Genomic DNA, 11,199 nt, shown 5'->3' on the forward strand with positions numbered 1-11,199 from the left:
AATCCAAGCAAGCAGTCAATTACTTGTTCCTCGCATGTCAATGCGCTTTTCAACTCTTTTCTTGTAGGACACTTACAGCACCATATTTAGCTTTCTTTTTACTGTAATTCAGAAGACAATTTAGACTCCCATATGGTTACTATCAAAACTAACAGATGCCTAGCAAATTAAAACACAAATTATGACTTGTAATATGCTGATGTATCATCATCCCACTACATCTTGCAATTTACGGTAAATCATAAGAAAAAATACAGGCTTCTGTTTGATGTGCTAAAGTTCTCTTTACCTCCCTTCTCTATTAGTTTAGGGTCACTGGAACCAGAGTATGGTCCCAATTCTGCCATGAGAGATACATATGCAGTTTCCATTGATTGCAACAAAGGACAGAATGTGGCCTTAATTTACTTGGAAATAAGGTAACAGCTTAAACCTGATTTGCAGAGGGGAAAGCCAGTCTTGTGCCTTTTTGGGTTCATTCGGACATTAAAAAATAAACAGAAGCTATTTTTCTTCCCTTTTGATTTTTATGTTAGGAATTCAGGTCCTTCATAGGCTGGAAGACACTGGTTTTGTCTAGACTAGGATTTAAAGGTTGCTAGAAAAGGAGTGGGCAAACTTTTTCGCCTGGGGGCCACATAGGGGTTGCAAAACTGTATGGAGGGCCAGGTAGGGAAGGCTGTGCCTCCCCAAACAGTCTGGCCCCTACCCCCTATTTCCCCCCTCCCACTTCCCTCCCCAACTGCCCCTCTCTGAACCCCCAACCAATCCAACCCCCTCCCTGATCCTTGTCCCCTGACCACCCCTTCCTGGGACTCCTGCCCCTAACCACCCCCCGGGACCCCACCCAACCCCCCCCCGCTCTCTGTCACAAACCCTATCCACACTCCTGCCCTCTGACAGGCCCCCCCAGGACCCCCATGATTTAACTGGGGATTGGTCCTGCTTTTGAGCGGGGAGTTGGATTTGATGACCTCCTGAGGTCCCTTCCAACCCTGACGTTCTATGATTCTATGACTCCCACGCCTATCCAACCCACTCTGCTCCCTGACCACCCTGCCCCGAACCTCCACCCCATCCAACCACCCCCTGCTCCCTGTCCCCTGACTGCCCCCCATGACTCCTTGCCCCTTATCCAACCCCCGGCCTCAGCCCCCTTACCATGCCGCTCTCGTCTGGCAGCCCCTCCGCCCAGCTGGAGCCAGACACTCTGCCGCATGGCCTGGCAGGAGCATGCAACCCTGCTGCCCAAAGCGTTGGCAGTGCTGCGGTGAGGCAGCAGGGGCGGGGTACAGCACGGGAAGGACCGGGGGCTAGCCTCCCCGGCCGGGAACTCAAGGACCGTGCAGGACAGTCCCGCTGGCCGGATGTGGCCCACGGGCCGTAGTTTGTGTTAGGTAACACACTCTAGAAGTGTAGTGCAGAAACCGCAGAGCATGTCTTAACACACATTAAACCAATCAAGTTAAAGCCTGGGGCAGTGCTCTAGTCAACAAGGGCCTGGAAAGGGAAAGCTGAGCAACAGATAAATATCCCTTTCCCGTATTTAAATCTTTGTTTTGTTTGGTTTATATTTTGTTTCAGTGTTCAAGTAATGTTTTGGAGAAAGAACATTTGTTAGTTTTAAACATCCCTGCCTCTTCTATTAAGCAAAAAGAAAAGGAGTACTTGTGGCACCTTAGAGACTAACAATGCATCCGATGAAGTGAGCTGTAGCTCACGAAAGCTTATGCTCAAATAAATTTGTTAGTCTCTAAGGTGCCACAAGTACTCCTTTTCTTTTTGCGAATACAGACTAACACGGCTGCTCTTCTATTAAGGTGTTGCAAGCTCACATAATAAGTTCTCCAAAGACTTCAAAGTCTTGTTTTGCTGAAGGATTACTTGGGCATTCCCAGTATCGGACACAAGCAAGGGGAAAAAACCCAAAACAAACTTTCTTTATACATCATAAAGCGTGCTCCTTCATCCCCTCCTACCCTACCCCCCCAAAAGGGGGGCAGGAAACAATCCTGAATTTTATAAAATCTTTTGCAGGTCACCTCTAGCATATTAAAATGTAATGTCTTTAACTCTGGGTTTTCAAAAAGACTTAACCTAAAATTACAAATGTATCTAAAGTTGTGATTTATACTGCATGTACAAACAGGGAAACATTCTGTTCGGTTACGAACCCATCCCTCCCCCATGCAGCTCTACTGAAGTAAGTGTAGTTGGATGAACATAACAGAGTGCAGAATTTGGGCCATGTTATCCGAAGCAATAAAAGATTAAGAGGTGTCACCTGAACAGCACAATTCTGCCTTCAAACACACAGGTGCAACTTCCACTAACTGGGTACAAATCTGTTGTTGCTGTTGGGTTCTGGTTTGTTTGGGTTTTTTTTTCCCCCCCATGTAAAAGCACAAAGCTGAACAAAAAGGTTATTTTGCCTTTTATTCCAAACATTAAATGTACATTTTGTTCTATATTATAAAGTTAAGATGGTATATCTCTTTAGATTATGTGCCAATATCCCAACTGTTATTAAAATACTTGCACAACATTCCTCTGTTGAAGGCTCCATCACTTTTCATGGTTAGAAATGGTGCTGCTCTTAACTCACTTCACTCCATTTTCACTCTGCTATTTTATGATGCAGAAATGGAAGGTAAGTTTTCTCTTCGTTTTTTAAAAACGGTTGATACAAAGAGCACATACTAGGTCTTTGCTAGATGTTTCTGGAAAGGTACTATATACTTTTGAAGGGTTTATGCAAGATGTTTGAAAGAGAATGTTTTACACAATAACTTTCTCAGTAAAAAGAAAAGGAGTACTTGTGGCACCTTAGAGACTAACAAATTTATTTAGTCTTTAAGGTGCCACAAGTACTCCTATTCTCAGTAAAAGATCTGAGCTTTCTTAAAACAACTAAAGGTGCAGTTATCCTCAAGTACTGCTCTCCTTGTACAGGCAACTGAAATTATTTTTTCCTTTACATGAGCTCTGGCTCAGCTGAGTGATTGAACACTGAGCAAGTTGCTATCAAGTCAAGAAAACTACATTAAACATACTCTGGAAGATGACTGCCTATTATTTGGAACTGTGGTACATGTGGCCTCTCTTCACAAAAAGCCAGTACTGTTTTGAGAAAGTAACTAAGACAATAAAAACACATAACTCCTCTATAGATGAAAAGCGTTGTATATCTCAAGGGGCTTTGTAAAGGAGGGCAAGTATCATGGACTGCATTTTGCCAATACGGAAATTCAGATATCGAGGCCACACAACAAGCCAACAGCAGAGTTGGAAATAAACTCAAGCCTCCTGATTCCCAGTCCAGCGGCCGCCTCTCCCACTGCACCATACGGCCCAAGGACCTTCCCTCAGAAATCTGGTATCCACCAATTCCACTGTGACACATGGAACTCTGCTATTCATTTTGATAGCTAAACTGAGTGAGCCTCAGCCAACCAACAGGAAAAGTAGTAAATAATCTGTTAGCCTCCTGTGTCCCTTTCATGCAAACATATAAGCCGACATAAGAAAAAAAGACACTGATCCAACTGCCATTGTCCACATACTTAGTATTTATAGGTCGAGGCAAGCACAGTTAAATAGGGAGAAGCATAGTATCTCACTCATTGAAAATGACTGGTTGGCCAAGAAACACACCACATTTATTCTATATATAATTTATTAGGGTATCAAAATAATCCTTCTCCCGGTTGATCCTGAGGGCCACTGGAATGGTATACAGGTATTCTGCAAGTGCAAACCCTTCTGTTTTGTTTGCCAGAAAACATCTGTGTTCATTGCATCAGACATGTAGAGGAATTAAACACACACACACACACACACACACACACCTTTAAAACTGGAGCAAACAAAACAATTCATGCGGCTGTTGAAAGACACCGTGTGACGCTTTAAAGTACCATGTGTGATACGAGGTAAGGAAGGGGACAAGTAAACATTAATATAAAATGAGTGAACTATTTTAAGATTATGTTAAAAAAATAAATCAAGTTTCGTTTTTGTTTGTTCAAAATAACCACTTTAAAAAACTATGACAGTCTTCCAGAGATCTTTACTTTCTAGGAAAAGAGACATCACATCATCACTAAACACTTGTTATCACCTGGTCCTTATCTATTTTTTCCATGGGTGCTGAAGGTAATCAGAAGCTCTGTACTGGTGATGAGATGAGAAAGGAAAAGTAACAGTTTTCCCCATCTGTAATAATGGAGTTCAGAATCTTTTATTGCCAATCTTTAAATTCCTGCATTCTGAGTCTGTGTTCACACATGCTTCCACAGTCATCCCCCCCCCCAGCACATAAGTCTGTCTTCATCATTGCTAATTGGTATAAATTACAGTGAGATGTGCTTTATAAATACAAGAGCCCCCCTCCTGCTATAATGAACGATAATACATGGATGAGGCCATATTTTATTGTTTCCAATAACGTATAAACCCATCTGCTGTATTGACCCTGACTTTATAGATTATGCATCATGTTAAACGCATATCTCATTCAAAACAGGCATATAAAAAACCTGCTAGAATTATTATTATATGCAAGTTACACTCCAATACACAGCTCTGACTACTCCATACACAATGCTACAGATGGTGCCACAGGATACAGTACAACCAAGACAAGACCAGCAACACAGCCACTGTCAAGCAAATGCTCAACCGAACCATTGTAAGAGCCTGGGCTTCAGAGGGGGGAAACAGTTTCGTCGCTCGCATTATTATTATTAAACAATATCGAATCACAGCAAACCACCTGCATAACCCTACAAGTCGCTGTGTAACCATCCTCCCAAACTGCATTACTCCTCGAACTTGATCTACGATTTTCCTCGGGGACATCACAACAACACATGCAGATCAACCCATTCTCCAGGCCTGGGTGTCTCCTCAATTCCCTACTTCTTCCATGACAAAGGGGGAGGGGAGGGACACTCTTCACACCTACAACAAAAGCAATGAAGAGGGAGGAGGGAAGCGGGAGAAAGCTTTGTTTCAAGAGGCAGGCAGCGGCCAACGTGCGAACCTGTGTGATCACAGCGACGGGGGATGGATGCGGCTTATCTGGGAGGCTGCGGAGGAGGAACACACACCGCTCTCGGGTTTGTATTTTTCACACGCTCCTGACGGTCCTTTCCGTGCGTTGCACCGGTGGCACTTACCCAGAAAATGACATTGAAGCCAAAGATAAAATACTTGATACAGCAGCTGACTTCGGGCCCTTTGTAATGCTTCCCGGACATCCTCTGGGCTCATGAAGACGCGGTGCTGGCAGCCAGAGTGGAAGCAAACGGCGCGGGTCCGGCAGCGCGGCAGGGAGGCGAGCAGCAGCCGGCCGGGAGGCAGCGGGGCGGGCCGGGGAGGGGAGGGGAGGGGAGGGGAGATTAGCGGCTGCAGCAGGAGCGGGCTTGGCGGCGGCTCGGCTCAGCGATGCATGGAGCGGGCGCCGAGTCCCGGGGATGGCCGGCGAGCAGCTCCCACCTCCTCTCGCACATCGAGGAGGCTCCCGCGGCGGCTGGCGAGAGGGAGGCGCCGCCGCGCTGCCCGGGCAGATGCTGCCAGCACCGGACCGTCCCCGCGGGAGCAGCGAGACGCTGGAGCCCCCCCTTGGCCACGCTGCGCCTTCCTGCTGCCGACCTCCCGCCCACCCTGGCTGGCTGAGCCCGCCCCCCGCCTCCGGAGCGCGGCGGGCGGAGGGGGCGGAGCCGCGCACACATCGCAGGGCCGGGCCGGGCCGAGCCGGGCCAGGGCGGGCTGCCGCCGCGGGGCTGGGGGGCGCTGGCCCCTGGCAGCCTGTGCCCCGCGCGGGGAGGCGAGACCGTGCTGACGCCACAGGAGCGGGAGCGGCAGCGGCAGGCAGCCCGCCCGCGCGGGAGCGGTCCCCTGGCCCCCCTGCTGGCCGGGGGCCTGATCCTGCCCTCAGGCTGAACGCGGGTCTCTTGAAACGGCTTCTCCGGCTGGCAGCAGAGAACCCAGCCCTGGGGGAGCGGGAGCCCCAGCCTGCCCCTGTGCCACTTGGCCTGCAGCGACGGATGCGCAGGAGAGGAGCGCGCTGCCTTAAGCCCTGGCTAAATTACATCCTCGGGTGGAGCAGTGGCTCCTGCCGGGGTGGGGAGAGCCGCTTTCTCCGCAGTCTGGAATATTAAAGAGCTTTGAAGGTGATCCAAAATAAAGATGCCACCTTGGGATCTTGTCCATGGCAGCGCTGCCAACCCCAAGCTGTCAGCAGGCACGTCCCTTTCTGTAAAGCATGAGATGGGTTTAAACATTTGTAAAAATGATAAATGGTGGTGGGCTGTTTTGGTGTTTTTTTTCTTAAATGGACTTCAGTTGTTTGTTCAATTTGTTTTTGAGCCTTTAGGGAGAAGCTGCCCACTCCCTAAAAGTGGGGGTGATCATTACAGGTTCAAAATTCAAACTGGATTCCACTGTAAAAATGTAGATATGTAGAAATATAGATAGTTGGTTTCAGAGCAGCAGCCGTGTTAGTCTGTATTGGCAAAAAGAAAAGGAGGACTTGTGGCACCTTAGAGACTAACCAATTTATTTGAGCATAAGCTTTCCTGAGCTACAGTTCACTTCATCAGATGTATTCAGTGGAAAATACAGTGGGTAGATTTATATACACAGAGAACATGAAACGATGGGTGTTATCATACACACTGTAAGGAGAGTGATCATTAAGATGAGCTATGACCAGCAGGGGAGAGGGAGAAGGGAGAAAAGAAAATCTTTTTTAGTAATAATCAAGGTGGGCCATTTCCAGCAGTTGACAAGAACGTCTGAGGAACAGTGGGGAGGGGAGGGGAGGGGAATAAACATGGGGAAACAGTTTTACTTTGTGCTGCAGAGGAGCCAGTAGTTATGGTACATGTAGGTACCAATAACAGAGGGGAAGGTAGGAGAGTGGTCCTACAGGCCAAATTGAGGCTGATAGGTAAAAGATTGAAGTCCAGGACCTCCATGGCAGCTTTCTCTGAAATTTTTTCAGTTCCACAGTCAGGGCCAGTTAGACAGGCAGAACTGAATAGTTTCAATCCCTGGATGAGATGACTGTGTTTAGAGGAGGGATTTAGGTTTGTTTGGAATTGAGACACCTTTTGGGAAAGGAAGAGCCTATACAGGAAAGATGGGTTCCACCTGAAGTAAAACAGAACCAGATTGCTGGCATGTAAAATTAAAATTAAAAACTCCTCTACAACCTTTTTAAACTAAGAGCTGGGGGAAAGCCAGGAGGTGCAGAGAATCACACTGTTCGGTCAGAAACATCCCTTACATTCATTAAAGTGTATACTCTATATCCTAGTAAAAAGGAGAGGATAAAAGTTGATAAGTTACAAGTAGGAACTGAAGAAAAACAGTCACATGAAAAAGTCCCATGCAATTACATCACATGAAGGCAGAGAACTAAATAGTGACAAATTTTATAAGTGCTTATACACAAATGCAAGAAGTCTAAATACTAAGAAGGTGAAACAGAGTGTCTGGTATTACATCGATATCTTCTTTTAACAGGCATCACAGAAACTCGGTGGAACAACAATAATAAGACACAGTAATGCCAGGGTATGAAATATATAGGAATGATGGAGTAGGTCACACTGGTGGGGGAGTGACACTATGTCAAAAAAGTATCCAGTCAAATATAGTAGATATCTTAAATGAATCAAACAGTATCATAGTAGCATCTCTGTACATAGAAATTCCATATATAGGAATAGGAATATTATTACCAACCACCTGACCAGGATGGTGACAGTAATTGTGAAATGCTTGAGGCTCAGAAACAGAAAACCCAATGACTATGGGGGATTTCAACTTTCCCCATACGGACGGACAGCATGTCACCTCAGGATGGGATGCAGAGATAAAATTTCTAGACACCATTAATGACTGCTTCCAGGAGCAGCTAGTTCTGGAACCCACAAAGAAATTCTTAGAAATTTAGTCTTAAGTGGAACACAGAATCTGGTTCAAGAGGTGAATATAGCTGAACTGCTCTGTAACAGCAACCATTATGTAATTACATTTAACATCCTTATGGGGGGGGGGGGAATACCAAAGAAACCCACCACGGTAGCATTTAACTTCAAAAAGGGACACTACATAAAAAATGAGGCGGCTAGTTAAATGGAAATTAAAAGGAACAGTCACAAGAATAAAATGCCTGCAAGCAGCATAGAAACTTTTAAAAAAACACCATAATAGAGCCTCAAACTATATGTAAACCACCCCCCACCCCCCTGTACCAAGAAATAAACACTAAAAGGAGTGAAAAAATGCCACCATGACTAAATGACAGAGTAAAACAGGTGGTCAGAGACAAAAAGACATCTTTTAAAAATTGGAAGTCAAATCCTACTGCAGAAAATAGAAAGGAGCATAAACTCCAGCAAGTTAGGTATAAAACCATAATTAGCCAGGACAAAAAAGAATGTGAAGAGCAACTAGGAAAAGACACAAAAACTAAAAAACAATTTTTTAAGTGCAGCAGAGGCAAGAAACCTGCCAAACAGTCAGTGGGGCTACTGGACAAGAGAGGTGCTAAAGGAGCACCAAAGGAAAACAAGGTCATTGCAGAGAAGCTAAATTAATTCTTTGCATTGGTTTTCACTGCAAAGGATGTGAGGGAGATTCCCACTCCTGAATCATTCTTTTTAGGTGACAAATCTGAGGAACTGCCCCAGATTGGGGTGTCAGCAGGGCAGGTTTTGAAACAAATTGATAAACAGTAATAAGTCACGTAAGAGTTCTGAAGGAACTCAAATATGAAATTGCAGAACTCCTAACTTGGTACGTAACCTATCACTTAAATCAGCCTCTACTAGGTGATTGGCGGATAGCTAATGTGACACCAGTTTTTTAAAAAGTCTCCAGAGGGAATCCTGGAAAATACAGGCCAGTAAGCCTAACCTGAGTACCAGATAATTCTGTTCTTTACTATAGTCTCAACCAAGTTATCAGACACATAAACAAACATACTTTCTTGAGGAAAAGTCAACATGGCTTTTGTAAAGGGAAATCATGCCTCACCAATCTATTAGAATTCTTTGAGGGGGGTCAACAAACATATAGAAAAGGCTAATCCCAGTGGATACAGTCTAGTTGCATTTTCATAAAGCGTTTGACAAGTTCCCTCACCAAAGTCTCTTATGAAAACTAAGTAGTCATGGGATAAGAGGAACCATCCTCCTCTCATGGATCAGTAAGTGGTGAAAAGATAATAAACAAAGGGTAGGAATAAATGGAGGGGGTAAATAGCACCTCCCAAGAATCTGTTCTGAGACCAGTGCTGTTCAACATATTCATACATGATCTGGGGAAAAAAAGGGTAAACAGTGAGATAGCAAAGTCTGCAGAGGGTATAAAATTACTCAAGATAGTTAAGTCTAAAGCTAACTGCAAAGAGTTATAAGGGGGATCTCCCAAAACTGGGTGAAGTGGGCAAGAAAATGGCAGATGAAATTCATTGTTGATAAATACGAAGTAGCGCACATTGAAAAACATTATCCCAACTATACAAAATGATGGGGTCTACATTAGCGGTTACCAATCAAGAAAGAGATCTTGGAGTCATTGTGGATAGTTCTCTGAAACCATCTGCTCAATATGCAGTGTCAGTCAAAAATAAAAAACAAAACCACCCACACACACAACCCCAAAACCAACCCTGTTAGGAACCGTTAGGAAAGGGATAACAAATAAGACAGTACATATCATAATGCCACTATATAAATCCATGGTACACCCAGACCTTGAATACTGCATGCTGTTCTGGTCGCCCCATCTCAAAAAAGATATATTAGAATTGGAAGTAGTACAGAGAAGGGCAACAAAAATGATTAGTGGTATGGGACAGCTTCCATATGAGGAGAAATTAAAGACCAGGACGGTTCAGCTTAGAAAAGAGACAACAAAGTGGTGATATGATAGAGATCTATTAAATCATAGAATCATAGAATATCAGGGTTGGAAGGGACCTCAGGAGGTCATCTAGTCCAACCCCCTGCTCAAAGCAGGACCAATCCCCAATTAAATCATCCCAGCCAGGGCTTTGTCAAGCCTGACCTTAAAAACTTCTAAGGAAGGAGATTCTACCACCTCCCTAGGTAACGCATTCCAGTGTTTCACCACCCTCCTAGTGAAAAAGTTTTTCCTAATATCCAACCTAAACCTCCCCCACTGCAACTTGAGACCATTACTCCTTGTCCTGTCCTCTTCTACCACTGAGAATAGTCTAGAACCATCCTCTCTGGAACCACCTCTCAGGTAGTTGAAAGCAGCTATCAAATCCCCCCTCATTCTTCGCTTCTGCAGACTAAACAATCCCAGTTCCCTCAGCCTCTCCTCATAAGTCATGTGTTCCAGACCCCTAATCATTTTTGTTGCCCTTCGCTGGACTCTCTCCAATTTATCCACATCCTTCTTGTAGTGTGGGGCCCAAAACTGGACACAGTACTCCAGATGAGGCCTCACCAATGTCGAATAGAGGGGAACGATCACGTCCCTCGATCTGCTCGCTATGCCCCTACTTATACATCCCAAAATGCCATTGGCCTTCTTGGCAACAAGGGTACATTGCTGATTCATATCCAGCTTCTCGTCCACTGTCACCCCTAGGTCCTTTTCCGCAGAACCGCTGCCTAGCCATTCGGTCCCTAATCTGTAGCGGTGCATTGGGTTCTTCCGTCCTAAGTGCAGGACCCTGCACTTATCCTTATTGAACCTCATCAGATTTCTTTTGGCCCAATCCTCCAATTTATCTAGGTCCCTCTGTATCCTATCCCTGCCCTCCAGCGTATCTACCACTCCTCCCATTTTAGTATCATCCGCAAATTTGCTGAGAGTGCAATCCACACCATCCTCCAGATCATTTATGAAGATATTGAACAAAACTGGCCCCAGGACCGACCCCTGGGGCACTCCACTTGACACCGGCTGCCAACTAGACATGGAGCCATTGATCACCTACCCGTTGAGCCTGACAATCTAGCCAACTTTCTACCCACCTTATAGTGCATTCATCCAGCTCATACTTCTTTAACTTGCTGACAAGAATACTGTGGGAGACCGTGTCAAAAGCTTTGCTAAAGTCAAGAAACAATACATCCACTGCTTTCCCTTCATCCACAGAACCAGTAATCTCATCATAGAAGGCGATTAGATTAGTCAGGCATGACC

At 45.2% G+C, this 11,199-nt stretch overlaps 1 protein-coding gene across 2 annotated transcripts in view; it reads right to left on the reverse strand.

Moving 5' to 3' along the window:
- TSPAN5 (tetraspanin 5) overlaps nt 1–5,768 on the reverse strand; it is a 113,076-nt gene extending 107,308 nt beyond the window's left edge. Inside the window, exon 1 of one of the 2 annotated variants that reach the window (XM_084626050.1) lies at nt 5,181–5,768. Coding sequence is in view for 1 of the 2 variants with exons in the window: in XM_084626052.1 (XP_084482178.1) it covers nt 5,181–5,261 (81 nt within the window). In the remaining variant the exon portion in view is untranslated. The remainder of the gene's footprint in view (nt 1–5,180) is intronic. The other variant, XM_084626052.1, reaches the window with a different exon arrangement.
- Nucleotides 5,769–11,199: the final 5,431 nt, after the last annotated feature.

This window comes from Lepidochelys olivacea (genome assembly GCF_965140295.1).
Source record: "Lepidochelys olivacea isolate rLepOli2 genome assembly, chromosome: 4".
NCBI classification, from domain to species: domain Eukaryota; kingdom Metazoa; phylum Chordata; order Testudines; family Cheloniidae; genus Lepidochelys; species Lepidochelys olivacea.